The following is a 17,683-nucleotide window of genomic DNA, read 5'->3' as shown; positions in this document are numbered from 1 at the left end:
ATCCTTGTAACTCCCATTTTATCCTGTTATTTCTGGATGTCAGATTCCTACTTACCCTTCAAAGGTCAGTTCAGATACCACTTCATCCACATACCCTTCCTGGTTCTGTATTCCCTGTGCACCCACCATCCTGCCAGCATGCACTGAGCCCCTTACCAGTCCCCACGGTAATTTCTTCTTTTTGTACTACATTTTTGACACAATATCTTCTCTCTCCCCCTAGATTACTTGAAGCTCCTTGAGACAAACTTTTCCTTTTCAGTGTTTGTATTCCACCCATGGACAGCATTCTGCACACAAATAATAAAGACTGAGGGCACAGACTTCTTACTTTGTTTCATCCATCTGCTATTATGTTATCAGTAATGCACTGTTTTATTTACTGTTTCCTTGTAGCACATTTTAAATATAACAATAGAACAGTAACGTATCTACTAGTCACTTACTGTGTTCCAGATAATGGGCTCAGTGCTGAACATTATCCTATTTAATTTTAACAGAAAGTCTCTGGGATAGGTACAATTATTTCCATTTTATAGATGAGGAAACCGAAACATGAAGAAATATACTTAATTTCAAGACAAAAGGCAAAGAACAAAGTACAGAACAGTGTAGACAACATGTTACCACTTACATAAAAAGGAAGGAAGGATAAATATGTTTTTACTTAAATGTGCATAAAATATATCCAGATAAATGTGCAAGAAACCAATGTGTTGTTGCCTATTGGGAAGGGAATGAGGGGCTAAGAGACAAGGCTGGGAGCAGGGACAGATTCAAGCTTTGGAGACACTGAAGCTCATACAATTTAGGGTACAGGGAAGCTTTTAAAGAAAAAGTAATACAAAATGATGAACACAAATCTGGGTCAAAGACCTTAGAGATGAGGCTTATGCAAATGAGGGTCCCTGAAGCAGAAGCTCATGTGGTTTCACATTAAATTTGCCTTCAGCCTGAAGAAAACATTTCACTGCATGCGCTCTTGCATGTGTATGGAGTTGCCATCATGCGAATGTATTGTCTATCCAAAAAAATACATAGTTTTTAAAATTAATATTTTAAATGCCTTCTCTCTAACTGACAGTGTGAGGCCATTTTTTAATTTGTCTTTTAAATTTTTCAAAATGCAAATAACCAAGTGTTTTCATTTGATTACAAGCAGGGAAGAATGTGCTTGTGACAAGCTGGTGGGGGCGCCAAGAAGGAATTCTGGAGTTGTCTGTTTAATGGAAGCAAGAAGTGGAAGGTGGGGATTTACTTCTATCATTTAGAAGTAGACATTTGTGCCAAAGTCTAAAAGGCTTGAGTATGTAACATATGTAATATTTACTGGCCAAGAGTCCCTGATATTTCAGAAGCTCACAAGAGAAGAATAAAATAAAAACCCAAATAATATTGAACTGATTGCTAAAAGGGAGCCGACTTCCTGGAAACAAGTGCCAGAGGCCCAGGCCGGTGAGTGGACTGGATGCTAATGGTCTTTCCCAAATGGACCTGATGGCTCGTGGTTTTCCATTATTGCATCTAGGAGTAAGAGGTTCTTACTGTAAACTACCTAGAAAGCATTCATTCTCTGAACTGCTCAATCAGGATAATTTACCCTCGTGATGAATGGGACTGTTCCTTCCTTCTGATCTAGTCTGAGCGTGCCTCCATCTAATGCAGATGTGAATAGTTCTGCTTGCAGCAGACAGCCACCTCTGTCCTCTTCACCCTGACACCTGAACCTGCAGCTTGCTGTGTGTTTCTGAGAAAGGGATTGATTGCAAGGCCCTCGGGTCAACAGGAACATAAAATAGCTAGCAGCATCCTCCATATATCTTTCTCTTGTGGACAAAACAAATCTAAACTTGCAGAGAATTTGGAAGGACACTCGGGAGAATCTTCTGCAAGAAAAACTGAAATACTAGAGGAAGGGAAAGAAGGAGTGACTTTTCCCCTAATCCATTGGACCCCCACAACTTGGGTGGTTATTTAGATGCTTTATTTAGTGGAGACAGGATGCAGCTTTCCCCTACTCTTGAAAATTCTTTAACAATTGGATGACCTTTCATTCGTTTGGGTGATGTTTTATTTGGGTCAGAGTGGCACCCTTTGTTCTTCTATTCAAGGGGAAGAGGCCATTGATGGCCATCTAAGTAAAATTCAAACAGATGAGAGAAGGGAAAGGCTAGGGAAGGGAAATATAAAGTCTTTTCACTTGTACTCTTTGAGAACGGAAAACCAGGAGCAATTCAACACATACAATAAGCTACTAAAAATAGTAGTAATTTAAAAAATAAACAGCTTTAGCTCTATGTTCTCTAGGCAGGCTGGACATGGGGTTAGGGAAACGGGGAAAAAAGAAAAGGATAAAAAGTAAATAAATGTAACGTAAAATGCAAAAGGAAGACATTGGAAAAGACAAAGCCTAAACAGAGAGAACCAAGATGTAAAGAGGGGCTCGGGCAGAACGACAGTGCACAGACCCCCGCCAACTTCCAAGGACTATTATTTGCCCCCTAGTGACCTTCAGGGATATTGCACCAAGCCAATGACAATCCAAAGTTAAATTTGCACATCTGTAGTCACAAAAGTGTCACCACTGGGCAATATCCTGTAGGGTGGATAAAAATATATCAAGACTAGAATGTCAAGCAAAGTGTGGTGGCTCTCCCCTCGTGACAGGACCTGTGGAGCGGCGCACTGGACGAGGGGTAGGAAGCAGGCCGCCTGGGATAGAGTCTGGGCTCCAGCGGTTTCTCCATCCTTGAAGAAGCTTCTTAGCTCCCCTTTGGCTCCATTTCCATTAATAATCATGAAAGAACATAATTGCTCCAATTTATACTTCCATAAAGAGGTCCCCTAACACACAGAAAAAAATAACAGTCATAAGAAAGTTCAGTACACTAGCCCAACTTTCTAAGTCAATCCCTCATCTATTGGCACCAGTGGGAGGTGAACAATTGGGCTCTGAATGTATCTGTGTGAGTGTGTGTGTGTGTGTGAGTGTGTGTGAGTGTGTGTGTGTGTGTGTGTGTATGTGTGTGTGTGTGAGTGTGTGTGTGTGTGTGTGAGTGTGTGTGTGTGTGTATGTGTGTGTGTGTGTGAGTGTGTGTGTATGTGTGTGTGTGTGTGAGTGTGCGTGTGTGTGCTGGACTCAGACATTCAGGCTCCTTGAGGAGGAGAGATGGTGCTGGAGTCTCCTTCCAAGCAGCTTTCCAACGTGGCCATCTAGCCAGGCCACTGTCATTTCTTCTCTGGACTCCTGCCAGGGCAACCTAAAACACCTTCCTGCTGGCGCTCCTGCCTTCTTCTGGGGCACGCTCCACTCAGTGGCAAGCAGTCTTCTTAAGACACACACACATCCACTGCTCTCAGAACAAAATCCACACTTTCCAGGCAGGACCCTGAAATGAACTGCCTGGCTTGCCTCTGCAGCCTCGTCTTGAGCCACTCTCTTCGTTTCACACTGTCCTGCAGCCACACCGCCCTTCATCTGGCCCCTCAAACACACCCAGCTCTTTTCTGCCTGACTGCGGTTAGCCTCACCTTTGCCTCCGGTTCAGTGATGCTCGCTTCCCTCTGACATCTGCATAGCTACCTTCAGGTCTCAGCTTCAGTGCTTCCCCTCAGGGATGCCTTTCCTGACTGCTCTGAACTAGTTTCCTCTGGCCTCTACTTGGGGCCTTTGTTTAGATCCTTCAAGCACTTAATATTAGTTTTTGATGTTGGTTTTTTTTTCTGCCTCCCCAACTAGACAGTAAGCTTTCTGAAGAAAGGGTAGCATCTTTGGTTCTTATTCACTGCCTCAACCCCAGTGCCTTTGCACAGTATGTGGCCCATAGTAAACCCTTGAATTGTTGGTAAAGGAATCTGTGAGTGGATGGATAAATAACATGGAATTAGGGATATCAGAGGAACAGAAAAGTGAAATTTTATAGGTCTAGGGAAAGTGGAGCAGGGTATGGAGGGGTATGCTTTTGGCAAAGAGGGTACAAAGCCATCCCAGGGAAAAATGTGCCAGATTTGAGAGAGAGGCTTGTGAATAATCACAGCTACCAAGACCAACCAGTTAGAGAAATGAAGATGCTTGGAGAACCCTCACAACAAGCTAGGAAATGAGCCTTGTAGAAATAATACTGGCATTCTGGCTTTATAATATATATGGAATTTGGGGGGAAGGAGGGCTAGAGAGAGCAGATGAGAGGAGCCAGAAAAACTGAACTGTCACACTCTAAGCCATTAAGTCCATCAGAATGGAACAACCGCTAAGGAAGGTGAATTTCTTGGCTTATAAACCTTCACATTGCTCCTCTGTGCTTAGGATATGCAAATGCCTCTGCTGACTGGCAGCACCCAGAGAAAGAACAGCCTCCTTATCCACCCAAAGTCTTAGGTCTGCTCCCAAATCTTATCACTGCTCTCTAGGTGTAATTAACTGGAGTAATGACATGCTCTTGAAGTGGCTGTCAAAAATCCCCTCCCCAAACGGCATCAAGCCCTCTGTAAGGGGATCAGAAATGGAGGGGGTGGGGGGATGGGGGAAACCCCGCACTTATATCACTAGCACATAAACTCCAGGGACAGGGACTTAAAACTGTTGTAGGTGCCCAGGCAGAATACATGGCAAGAACAGGCATGCAACAACTGTTTATATGTTTAATTAGTGCCTAGAAAGAGCCCTGCACTGGGACTGAGGTTCCATATTCTAGCTTGGCCTCTGCCTGGTCTGTGATGTCAAGCACAACTAACTTCTCTGGGTGTGTTTTTATAATACACAAAAGTGCTCTGTGGACCAGCACCTGATGTGGCCCGTATTTCCTCACCTGTGATACAGGTTAGGCCCTTCAGTCCATTCTAGCTTTAAAATTCGGCATATCAAGATACCTGTGAATCTTCTATCTATCCATGTATGTTTGTTGCCAACTAAGTCCTGAGCCACTGATAATAGGAATGGACTGTTTTTATGGTTGGTCAATAAAATATGACACCTAGTTAAATTTTAATTTCAGATAAACAACAAATACTCTTTTAGAACAAGTAGCCACATATGGTACAAATTTTTAGGACATTCGCTGAAACTGACAATTTCAACTATTTGCCTTCTACCCTCCAAAGACTTCAGTCTTGTGGAGAGACAGAAACTGGACAGTATTCATCTCTGGAATTCCTTACAAAAGTGTCTGCCAGATTTTTGAATTTCACAAACGAAACATTATTGGATTTGGGAGAGGGGAAAACAACTTTTTACTTTGGTGGACAAAGGTATTTGTAACTATCATCATATTACTAAAGAAAAGCCAGTTAAACATTAACAACTATGAAATGACACTTGTCATATTATATAATTTCATAATTATAAAACGCATTTAAAAAATCTTAACTTCACAAAATATCAATCCCATTGTCCTTTCATTTGTGTGTTTCTAGGCAACCAGGTGACCTTAGAACCAGTTTTTTGGCACTTCCCAGCTGACGTGTATTTGGGAGCTTCAGCTGTGTGTTTATTTGAAGGCCTTGCATGACTTTTTGACTTTTTTGCTTTAGCTGCCAGGAAGCTCCAAGTTAAATTAGAGCTCAGCATCTACAACTACCCTCTCCTCCCTCTCCATCCCTTGGCCCATGTGCTGTCCTTCAGGCCTTTACACTTTTTTTTTTGTATCATTAATCTACAATTACATGAGGAACATTATGTTTACTAGACTCCCCCTTTCACCAAGTCTCCCACACATACCCCATTAGTCACTGTCCATCAGCATAGTGAGATGCTGTAAAATCACTACTTGTCTTCTCTGTGTTGCACAGCCCTCCCCGTGCCCCCCCACACACTATACATGCTAATCGTAAGGCTCCCTTTCTTCTCCCCCTGGCTTCTCCCTCCCTTCCCACCCATCCTCCCCAGTCCCTTTCCCTTTGGTAACTGTTAGTCCTTTCTTGGGTTCTGTGATTCTGCTGCTGTTCTGTTCCTTTGGTTTTTCCTTTGTTCTTATACTCCACAGATAATTGAAATCATTTGGTACTTGTCTTTCTCTGCCTGACTTATTTCACTGAGCATAATACCCTCTAGCTCCATCCATGTTGTTGCAAATGGTAGGATCTGTTTTATTTTGGGGCTGGATAATATTCCATTGTGTATATGTATCACATCTTCTTTATTCATTCATCTACTGATGGACACTTAGGTTGCTTTCATTTCTTGGCTATTGTAAATAGTGCTGCAATAAGCATCAGGGTGCTTCTGTCTTTTTCAAATTGGGCTACTGCATTCTTAGGGTAAATCCCTAGAAGTGGGATTTCTGGGTCAAATGGTATTTCTATTTTGAGCTTTTTGAGGAACCTCCATACTGCATTCCACAATGGTTGAACTAATTTACATTCCCACCGTCAGTGTAGGAGGGTTCCCCTTTCTCCACAACCTTGCCAATGTTTGTTGTTGGCCTTTACACTTTTGATGAATGAATTTCACTATAAGTTGCCTCAAGAACTTTAGAAGTATAGAAATAAAAAAAAAGTGTTGCATATAGTGAGACCTCAATAAATGATGCAGTATCTGAACATTTTAGTTTCTGAAAATGATATATATACATATTTTTTAACTGAATTCATATTTTAATCTCCCAGTCTTTGAATTTTTTAATGTTAGAGCTAGAAAGGTAATCATATCTTCTAGTCCAATTACAGACCTACCAAATTGAGAGTTAAGGGGATAAGATCCATGAATTTGCAGCATTCCTATATGGACTCCTATGTGGAATTCTAGGATTCAAGTTCCCTTGTTCCACATGCCCTCTTAGTGTAACAAATGGCAATATATCATTTTACAGGTAAGGTGGCTAAGCACAACAAAATGCACTGACTGTCGTATGAATCAGAGGCTGATGTGGGTGAAGTGCACAGCATTCAGCTTTCTGAGAAAATTGACTGACTCTGTTGGGGGACAGGAAGGACAGGGAAAGGCATTGGCATTCACTAGTTCCTGTTTATACTATATAGTAGGAAATGCATTCTGGATGTAGAGAGATGAAAGACCTAAGAAGGTTTACCTCGAATAATAGCAACATCCCTCTTCCATCTGTCTGGGGATGAAATCTGGAGATTTCACAGTTCTCTGAGCACTTCTCCCATATTATCTCACTTTGATCTTCACCACAAGGAGATTGTGGATAAAATGAGAGTTCCTGTGGCCAGGATTCTCACCTGGCCATGGCTGACTAGCTCACTGCACACCTGTGGGCAATACATGGCTGTTGACTCTATATAAAGAGCTCCGCCCAGTGCTCTGGGCACGCCACGGTGGCAGGGCTGCAAGGCTGCAGGAGAGCAGAGGCTGGAGTGAGTGGTAGCAGCACCGAGGACAGAGGCCCAGAGGACAGCTGTGCAGGACAACTGTTCAGAGAGGCCTGGAGGATGGCTGTGCGGGATGGCTGGGTGGACAGGGGCCCAGAGACAGAGACCGGCTTGCTGCATGCAGACTCGCTCTGAGTGAAAGAAATTTTAGTGATTGACCTGCCACCTGGAAATAAAGTTGGGTATAACCCTTTCACCCCAAGAACATTTTGCTGTCATTTTCTTTGGTCACACTGAATCCATAGCGAACTTGCCCGGGGCTGAAACCCATAGGCAAGACAGAGATCTAGCAAGGTGTAGTAGTGTTTCTATCTTAACTTTACCATGAGAAAAATGGAGGCACAGTGTCTGTGCCTCATAATAAAAGGGGGAGAGCTGAGATTTGAATGCTTTCGAGTATCATATGTCACTAAAGTCCAGTAAGGCCAATGTCTTTGTCATTAAAAAAAAAAGATCTACTGTTTCAAAAGTTACACGAATTCTATATGATTTTCAGAAGAAAGTTAAAATAATTCAGAAAAATATAAATTAAAATGTAGAAGAGTGCATCCCATCCTATCCTGGTCCTGAACAATTTAGTGAGTCTTGGAGTTTCCTTCCCAGACCTCTTCCTATGAGTTTACATGCATTTATAGGTAAGGGTTTTTGTTTTGTTCTGTTTTGTTCCTAATGGATCAACCTATATACATTGCTGTGGCTTGTTTTTCTTGACATTATATCTTGGCCATTTTTCTGAGTCCTTAAGTAGAGTGCAATCTCTGTTTTTAAATAAGCCATGTTTGAAAGCAGAGTAACAACAATAATGTACACACAGATAATAGAAGGATATTGTATTTACCACCAATATTTAACATGTTGTTGATCATGGAATGAAAAGGGTGCTCATGCCCAGAAATGGGGTAAACTGACTGAGTAGTGTCAGTTTACTACTTTCCCCTTAAGAGAAAGGGCTTCACAGAATTACAAATAGCCTAAAAAAGCCTTGGAAAAGTTATTGAATAGCTCTGTCTCACTTTTTCCATCTGTAAAGTAGGGATAAAAAATATGTTCCACTAGGTTGTAGTGAGGATTAAATGAGATAACTCACATTAAACGCTCAGTTTTACTGATGATGACTGTCTTGCTAATGGGTTTCAGTTCCCGTCAAGTTCACTACGGATTCAGTGACCAAAGAAATGACAGTAGAACATTGGCTGGGGTGAAAGGGCTATACCCAACTTTACTTCCACAGTGGCAGGTCAATCACTAGAATCCCATCCACTCAGAGTGAGCCTGTATGCAGCAAGCCAGTTTTTGCCCTGGGGCCTCTCTACCTACACAGCCGTCCCAGTCTCATTCCTCGGCCCTGCCACCACTCCAGTCTCGTCCCTCCTCTCCTGCAGCCTTGCAGCCGTGCCACTGTGTCACCCAGAGCACTGGGTAGAGCTCATTAGATAGTCAGTAACAATGTATTGCCCACACGTGTGTACTGAGCTAGCCAACCAAGGCCAGGTGAGGAGAAACCTGGCCACAGGAACCTTCACTTTATCCACAATGACGATGATGACGTCGCTAATTCTCCTTTGGTCCAGGAAGGTCAGGTCTAGGTTGAGACTGAGGGTACAAGTTAAATTGCAAGGTTACCAGTATCAGAAATGGATGACCTAGAAATAGTATTCGGAGCTACCAAGTCATCCTGGCTGCCTGGGATGCCCAGTGCAGACGGCTCCGACAGCTGCACTGCAGTTTTGGGAACCTCAGCGATGCAGGCTTTCACAGACTCTCGGCTAAACCTTTGGGGGAAACCGAGGACTACAATTCACAGGGTGCACCACTCCAGCCCCGCCCCGCCCACGAAGTTGCGTCCTCCCTGTACAGCCAGGTTTCAGACCCAAACTACGAATTCCAGGAGACCCTGCAGCCCCGCTCGGGTGTCCCGGCTCTTCACTTCCACTTTTCGAAGAGCAACTGCAGCCGCGTTGCCCGCTGGGAGGTGTAGTTCCTCGGGGACCGGGCTTCTCCCCTCTTCCCGCCCGGCACCGGCGCCGCGAAGAGGCGGGCGAAGTGGCTGGGCCGGAATGCCCTCCCCTAACCGCCCACCGGAAGAGTAATCTGGCTCGGGAGGGCTTCGGAGACGCCGCTGGGTCCCAGGTCGGCAGTGAGGGTGGCTCGCACTCTAAACCTCCACGGTGAGAAGGCAGGCTGGGAGGAAGGACGAGACCATATGCCAGCCTGGAAGAGGGCGGGGCCACGGGGAAGGGAGAATCCAAGTGGGGATTCTAGGGGTGGGGGGGCGTGGCGCTCCCTTTCAGCGGGGCTGGGGTGAGGCGCGCTCCCAACGTGGGATGGAACAGGCTCCCAGCAGAGCGAGGAAGAGGGGCGTCGATGTGGTGGGAAGGCTGTAGATTGGGGGCTGGCCAGCGGAACTTTATCCCGTGGTTTCCTCCCCTCTGGCTAGTTAGGGCAGCCTGTGCACCAAGCCCGCGGGCCTGCAGAGTCTGGGGGCCTTGTTGAGAAAGGTGTGCAGGAGTGCGTTACCCAGGAGCCCTAGAGCTTCAGCTGTTCCCCGGAGCAAAGCCGTTCCTAACCTCTCCCTACTCCTGGGGGTTGGAGGCGGTGGAAGGTCCCTGGTGGAGGACCCAGAGACCCCCGTGCTGTTTGGGTTTGTGGCCAAAACGAGTCCCAGAGGGAGGGAACCCCTTGCACCCTCGGGCCCCTTTCAGAAGACCGAAACAGCGCTGCTGGAGTGCCCCCCGTGTCATCTTTGTAAGCGTCCCAGAGTATCACACCGTGTGGAAGCTTAGTCTGAACCAAGCCAAAGAAATTAGTGTCAGTTCGTGGGTTCTAGAATATTGCAAACGTGGCTGAGTTCATAAAAAAACGTCCTGAATAAATTTATTTTTTTTTAAATTGGAGTACAAAATAATGTTTACAGTGATTCTGGTAGTGAACACCTGTATCTTCCAACTACGTGGTGTGGATGTGAATATGGATAGCAAAAAAGTGCTCCAAACTGCTAACAATGATTATTGATGGATGGTGCAGTTACAGATTAATTTTGCTCTTCTCTCTACCTCTTTTTGTAGCATCCGAATTTGTACTATGAGCATGCTTTGTTTTTATTATTTTTCCAAAAGAGTCACTGTTGCCGTGCCGTGGTGCGTTTTGGAAGGCCGACCCTAAAGCCAGCTGCTCTGTGGCTTGCACCTGACCACCTGCAGATTTGATTTGCCAGGAATGATAACAAGATTGGATTCTAGGAGTGAATTTAGTGTGCAGTCTGTGAGGCTAATGTTTTTTTTTCCTTCTTCCCAGGTTGGAAAGAGTCTGTTAGAATATCACACTATGGTATGTGGTTATTTTGGTCTATGTCAGTGTAATCCATTATCCTTTCTAGTTTGAAATGTCACTCTTCTCATTATCTGATGGATTTAGGTTTCACTGCATCACTTCCTTGGGATCTGATAACTCACGTTGGCCGGGGCATGAGAGGGAGAAAAATACTGCAGCTGAAATAGCTTTTAGCTTTGGATTTGATCAGACCTTGCTCTTGGCTTTTTTGTCAGGATCATTGTTTTAGCCTATGCCACCTGCTATTCCCTGTATGCATGTGTGATGTGCGTTTGATTATAAAAGAAACTTTCAGTATGTCCTTTGGTTGTGCTCCTTATATGTTTCCTGGGACAAAAGCTTATTAAAATCAAGGTAGAAGAATGGCGAATACAAAAATTCAATGTTTTTTTCTATTTTTTTTCCTTTCTCAGCTTTTGCCAAGTTCCCGATCAAACTTTGATGCTCCTGCATAGGCATTTCTCTGTTAAAATGTCCTTGCCTCTTACAGAGGAGCAGAAGAAAAAAATCGAAGAGAATCGACAAAGGGCTCTGGCCCGTAGAGCTGAGAAATCATTAACAGAACAGCATCAGGGTGCATGCTTGGGCCCCTCCATTGCTGCCAGCCCTTCCCAGTCCAAGCGGGGCCCTGCCCAGAATCTCCCCAGGGATCTGCCAGTGAGCCACGGTGTCATTTTCAAGCAACAGAATCCCAATAGTTCATGTAATGGTGACCAGAGACCTCACAATCCCCTTAGTTTTCATCAGCACACGGCAGAGCAGGCAAAGGAGATACGGAGGAAGCAAGAAGAGATACGCACAGCGTGCCCAAGCCACAGCCTGCCGAGTCAGGAGGCTCTCACTGGGATTTCCCCTGCCTTCGCACAAAGTCCCCCGGAGGTCCCCAGCCAACAGCTCTTGGGTTGTAAGTTAAGTCACAGTCATCCTCAGGCTTCACATGGGTCCAAATCAACACCCTTTTCTAACACAACTCATGAGACTTTGACCAAAGCAGAGAGTTCTCAGGGGACAGGAGCTACTTCTTCCAGACAGCCTCCCAGGGATCCTGAGTTGGAGGCCAAGGCAGAGCGACCCTCCACCTCAGGGCACAACATCTCTGGCATCCTCGATGGCTTAGGGAGTTCGAAACCCAGGACAGAAGGAAGACTCCCACAGAAACTGGGGACCTCCCCCCACCAAGCAGTAAGCTCCCAGAGGGGAACGTGCGTGAGGAGTGGAGATCGTTTCCAGGTGCAGATCGGGTACAGTGCAGAGCTCATCACAGTGTTTAAGAGCCTGCCCAGCAGAAGCTATGGTGAGGAGCCTTCCGTCTGTCCATCAGATGTGTTTTCTATTTCTAGTCTCTTTTAATCCAACAGTTCCTCATAAATATGAGGAGAGTGCGTTAGCACATTCTGCCCATCCAGTTGTTAAAAATGCCTGTTTTAGGTCATATTTCTTTTTGTAATAGACGTTCCTTCAAACAGCTGCCAAACTCGAGGGCTGCTGTGTAAGTCGTGCTGAGAATGGATGAATATTTACTGAGAGACCAGTTCCCCTGCCAGGGGCTTTATGTGCATTGTAGCACTTGAGCCCAACAACAGTTTTTTGAGATAAAGAAATGTTATTTCATTTTAAAGGCCATGGAAGCAGCTCGGTAAGGTGGATTAACATGGTCAGGCTGTCAGTCTGGAAGGGCAGAGTGTGTGGCTAGCTCTGCAGGGCTCTGCAACAGGCTGCGCATTCCACTTTGCCTGCATCCACTGGGTCACAGAGAACTTGGATTCCAGTTCCCTCTGTCCTCAGCCCTCTTAGGTGAGGCTGTAACATCCTCCAGCCTGACCTGAATTCCACTCTACGGAATAAAAGCTTTATTCTCCTTTATATTTGCTATTTGTCCTCCACAGAGATTTTATAAATCGGTAGAGGCTCTCAGTCTGTGAAGGGTTTGGAACTTGACATTCATTCATTCACTCATTAAACAAATTCTTGTTGAATGTCCAAGTACAACTTAAAACAACAGTCATCCATCTCACTGTGGCAAACCAAGTTCTTCTGTGTCATTTCAGATCCCGCTACCAAGACGTGGAACTTCAGCATGACTGACTACAGTGCCCTTAGTAAGTAGGCATATTGTTCCTCACACAGGGAGGCACTGCTATTGAGAAGTTCCTCTGGAGTAGCAAGTGTGGCCTAGCATGTGTTTCAGATGGTGTTTAGGGCACCATCCCAGTTCTCTTCTTCCTCTTCTCTGTTGGCCTGCCTGTTGAGGCATTCCTTGGGTAAAAGCCTGCCTTGGCACAAAGTCCCCCGGAGGTCCCCAGCCAACAGCTCTTGGGTTGTAAGTTAAGTCACAGTCATCCTCAGGCTTCACATGGATCCAAATCAACACCCTTTTCTAACACAGCTCATGAGACTTTGGCCAAAGCAGAGAGTTCTCAGGGGACAGGAGCTACTTCTTCCAGACAGCCTCCCAGGGATCCTGAGTTGGAGGCCAAGGCAGAGCGACCTTCCACCTCAGGGCACAACATCTCTGGCATCCTCGGTGGCTTAGGGAGTTCGAAACCCAGGACAGAAGGAAGACTCCCACAGAAACTGGGGACCTCCCCCAACCAAGCAGTAAGCTCCCAGAGGAGTAACAAAAGCCAGCCCTTAGTGGAGCCTGCTGCATGCCAGGTTGTTTGAAGATCCTCAGATTTGCTCTTCTTTTCCCTGTAACAACCATTTTACAGATGGGAAAACTGATGCCCAGAGTGGATCAGTAACTAAATAGGGTCACACAGCCAGTAAGTTGTACCCTTGTGGTTCAGACTCCCACTTACAGCTTCAGAATGCATGTTCCCATTGGACTGCCAGCTCCAGCCGTGACAGGCACCTGTGGCAGCCCTTCCTCCAAGAGGAACAGCTCCGGGCACTGCAGCAAGGGGGCATCGCGCGGGCAGGCTCCAGCTGACACTGTCTGGTCAGTGGCGGAGCCCCTGGGGGTACCACTGTGTCTTCCCAGGTCCTGTGGGCTGTCCTCCACCAAGGTCTTCATCACCTTCTGAGGTGCCTGGAACCTGTGCCTCTGGCAGAGGGTTTGTCCTGGGGATTCTCATCTCCCTTTGTATTCACATCTCCCAGCAGCCATTTCTGTGCTCTCTCTCTCTCACCAATTCAAAAGGGAAGGACAGGATGCATGATAAGGTCACTCCTTTGCAGATTTGGGGCAGGAGGTAGAATTCTCTGGAGTCATCACTACAGTTTCTGGAGGTGATAGATGTCTCCCTGCACGATTTCCTGTTTCTCTCCTTGGCCTCCACCCCTTGAATTGCATGGCAATAGGTGATGTCACCCATGGTAGCTGCTGGTGACTTTTTGGGGGGCTCATTTTTACTGATATTTTAATCTGTTAGGTGTTGGGAGGGGTGGGGCCAGTGCTCTGGGCTAAGGTTGCAGGTTTTGACACCTGGATTTCTCGTTGCTCATTTTAAACCAGTGGTTTGGTTTTGTCATTTTCTTGCTCCTGTTCTGACTACAGTGAATCGAACTTGGATGCCTTCTGCTTTTGCAGATTCACGGAGGTTTTCTGAGTAGTGTGATTGCTTTTGTAATGCTCCACATATTTTCGAAGACTGGTTATTGGGTGGAAAATTCTCTGTATACCTTTTAGATGAATTTGGCTGATGAATTATCGAGCTCCTCCGAATCCTTACCAGTGTTTTGCACACCTTCCCTACTGTCTGTTGAGATATACCCTGAACAGTCTTGCAATGATTGTGAATTTGTGCATTTATCCTTGTGCTTTAATTTTCAGATAAGTTTGTGAGTGTCATGTCTTCTTAGTAGATTTACTTTTTATCTATAAAACATAAAGACCATCTCTGTCAGCCTTCCTGTAATTTTGCTTTAGGTGTGCTTCTGGGTTTTGCCTTTAAACCCTACTTATCCTAGAGTATTGGGAAGTATGTCAACGTATCATAATGCAAAGAAGACAATTATCCTGTACAACCTCCCCAGTCTGTTAACCCCTTTTGCCAGTTTGGTTTTGTTCCTTCCAGCCCTCTTCCTATGCACGTACAAATACAAATTTTATGTATGTAATATAATCTTTATCTTGACTTTCATACTTAGTGTTCCAGCAGAGGCATCTATATTAATACTTTAAAATAAGCATTATTTTCATGGTGAATGCTAATAGCTAATTCTGAGTCATGAAAATGTGGTGTCCATTATTGGACCACTTTGACATCCAAAAAAATGATTTCATATTTTTGAATTTATTGTTTCGTATTTTTGTCATCTCCAGTTTCTTACTGAAATAAAAAAATACGGGCTTTGTAACATTCCACTGTACGGATGCATCATAAGTTGCTTAAAATATTTTATTTTTGCTTAATTTTAATTTGTTCCCAGTTTTTCCAGCATTAAAGCTATAAAGAACACCTTTGTCCATAAATATTTGTGTTTTCAATTGTTAGTTGGGATAGATTTCTAAAAGTTGAGTCATTATGATCACTTTTTAGGGCTCTTGCTATATATTGCCAAATTATTTTTCAAAAGGTTTTACTCCCAACTAGCAATGCAGATAACTATTTTTTTATCCTGTAAGTTTGATAAGCAAAAACATGGCTTTTTATTTCCTGATTATTTGTAAAGTTGAATGTTTCTCCAAATATTTACTAGTCATTTTCCTTCTTATTTTGAATTGGTTACATCTCTAGTTTATATTTTGTGGCCCTAGTACTTTTTTAAGGGTGAGCTATGTTTACATTTCTTGCACTTATCTTTATTCAGTAGTTTTGCCTTTCAGTTCAGTTTTGTGTTTTAATAGTCAAATCAGTTCATCTCTGAAATGCATCAGTAATAGATAAAGTAAGTTTCAAAACTGTGCATTTGTGGCCTGATGGTCCTATCTCTTTCCCTTGTTCTCTGAGCAGTAGATGGAGTAGTGACCTGGGAATAGGGTTAAGTGGGTGATTTCTGGGGTGTTGATTTCAGTTTCTTCTCTTACACAGCAGCATAAATTATCTGAGTTTACTCATCCTGGTGAGATTTCTCTTCCCTCTGTTCATTTCCGAGTTCTAAGTTTTTTAGTTTGAAAACTTATGGAGGAAAAGAGTACATTCAACAAATACTAAAATTCCCAAAGCCCCAGTTAATGCACACTTGTAAGTTTTCCTAATCTAACCATACCTTTTCTTTCCTCCCTGCCAAACGTGATTCCTCCTGACCTTGCCCCTGCCCTCCTCCTCTGCCTGCCTAGCACCCCACGGCATGTGAAGTCATCTACCTGTAGCATCTGTCCTTTCCTTTTTCTTCCACAGTGACAGCAGCCCAGCACCTCTCCACGGTCACCCTGCAGCCTTTGGAAGGAGCAGAGGGCATCAGGGAATCACCGTCCACCAGGAGCAGCATGGCCCAGGCTTGTCTGCCGTCAGCTCCTTCCCTCGCCTTTGTCAAAGGGCAATGCGTGCTCATCTCCCGGACCCGCTTTGAGGTGGAAATCGGCTATTCAGAAGACCTGATTGCACTGTTTAAACAGATGGATTCCAGAAATTACGGTAAGTAATTGAACTTGGCCTGATTCCCAGGATGGATAGTGGTCTCTGATCTCAGAGTAGGGTACTTTTCTCTCCAAATACTCAGAAATGACTTTCTTGGTAGAGCCTTCCTAATCTGCTCAGCTTGCTGTAGAAAGGTGATGTCCAAATGGTTCCAGATAGTGAACACATCAGAGGGCCTATTTTGTCCTTAAAGACCTCCAAAGAGAAGACCCCACAGTTTTCCCCAGTTACCTGATCATTGTCTTCATGGTAGAAGCGAGTGAATTCCCGCTTCAACCATTTAAATCCACCTGCTTTTATTTTGACCTTAGGGGAGCCTGAAAGACAGGCATTTGCCATAAAAATAAATGCCTTTGGGTAGAAAAAGTCTGTGGTCCTCAAACTTCAGCACGCCTCAGACCCACCGGAGGGAGGGCTTGGTAAAACACAGGTTGCTGAGCACCACCCCAGAGAAGCGCTGATGCCTGGTTCCCACCCAGCGGTACTGATTTGATTGGTTTGAGGTGGAGCCTGGGCATTGACACTTTTTAAAATCTTGAGGTGAGTCTAGTAATCAGCCTGGATTGAAAACACTAGCCAAAGCAGAACAAGGTAGCTTTATTTTTGGTGAAGTTCTTCCAAAGCTGCCCCATCAGAATAAGAGATTCAGCTTTAGAATTCTGAATTCTGGGTTGCATTCTTAGCCAAGGCCTTGTTGTTTTATAAAATGATGTGGCTTTTATGGATAAATATTTTCCCATTCTTGAGATGGTTTAAGTCCTTTTCTTAGGCAGTAGAAAGCAGACCCTTTAAAACTGCACGCCTTTTGAGACCTCATTTTCAGGCGATGTCATAGAAGAAACCTCTAGAATCACCTGCTCAGTGAGATGCCATCAGGGTTTGGGCCTCCTTCAGGAGGAAGGCGATGCTGGCTGATACATTTTTATCCCTTAAATGGAGACTTTTAACCCATGAGAGCAGGCTGTTGAGTAGGATTTAGGTGAGATGTGCTGGGCCCAGCCTGAGTCATGAGATGGGCTGTTCACACAAGGGCCAGGGTTTGACACCCCTGTCCCCTAGATGCTCGGCTTCAGGCAGCCTTCAGCAGGATGTACAGAGGCCTTATGTCTCCTGAAAAGTGTGACCCTTGAAGTCCTATACCTGACCCAGACTGTTGTTTTGGAATATGGACAGCTAAAATATTGCCACCCAATCCTTTCCACATCCAGACATCCAAAAACCATAATTGGATTATCTTTTGCCGTAGCTCCTGTTCATGGACTTCCCATTGGCTGCTCTGCCACTGTCAGGATTGAGCTGTTGTCAGGAGTCCCCTGTCCGGCTCCCACGTCAGGAGTGGTCTGCTTTTGTTCTTCTCTGTCAGATTACAGCTGGGCTACCTCACTTGTGCCCTGAAACTGACTTGCTGTGTCCATGATGCTTTTTCCCTAACCACCCTCCTTTCTCAGTGATCATACAGAGGAGAATTAACTTTTGCTCTCCCAAAAGCATGTATCGTG

The 17,683-nt window shown here is 44.7% G+C and overlaps 1 protein-coding gene across 5 annotated transcripts in view; it reads left to right on the top strand.

Annotated features, from left to right (window-relative positions):
- Positions 1-9,264: 9,264 nt before the first annotated feature.
- Positions 9,265-17,683, top strand: part of SMARCAL1 (SNF2 related chromatin remodeling annealing helicase 1) — a 61,828-nt gene continuing 53,409 nt past the window's right edge. Inside the window, exons 1-5 of one of the 5 annotated variants that reach the window (XR_012123544.1) lie at positions 9,265-9,497; positions 10,624-10,656; positions 11,073-11,953; positions 12,708-12,758; positions 15,945-16,181. Coding sequence is in view for 4 of the 5 variants with exons in the window: in XM_037016443.2 (XP_036872338.2) it covers positions 11,101-11,953; positions 12,708-12,758; positions 15,945-16,181 (1,141 nt within the window). In the remaining variant the exon portion in view is untranslated. Of the gene's footprint in view, positions 9,498-9,808; positions 10,075-10,623; positions 10,657-11,072; positions 11,954-12,707; positions 12,759-15,944; positions 16,182-17,683 lie in introns of those variants that run through there. The other 4 variants (XM_037016443.2, XM_037016441.2, XM_073218129.1 and 1 more) reach the window with 4 other exon arrangements.

The sequence above is a fragment of the Manis javanica genome, chromosome 12, assembly GCF_040802235.1.
Source record: "Manis javanica isolate MJ-LG chromosome 12, MJ_LKY, whole genome shotgun sequence".
In the NCBI taxonomy this organism is placed as follows: domain Eukaryota; kingdom Metazoa; phylum Chordata; class Mammalia; order Pholidota; family Manidae; genus Manis; species Manis javanica.
Note: the sequence above shows the minus strand (reverse complement) of the source record. Positions and strands in the feature narration are given on the sequence as shown.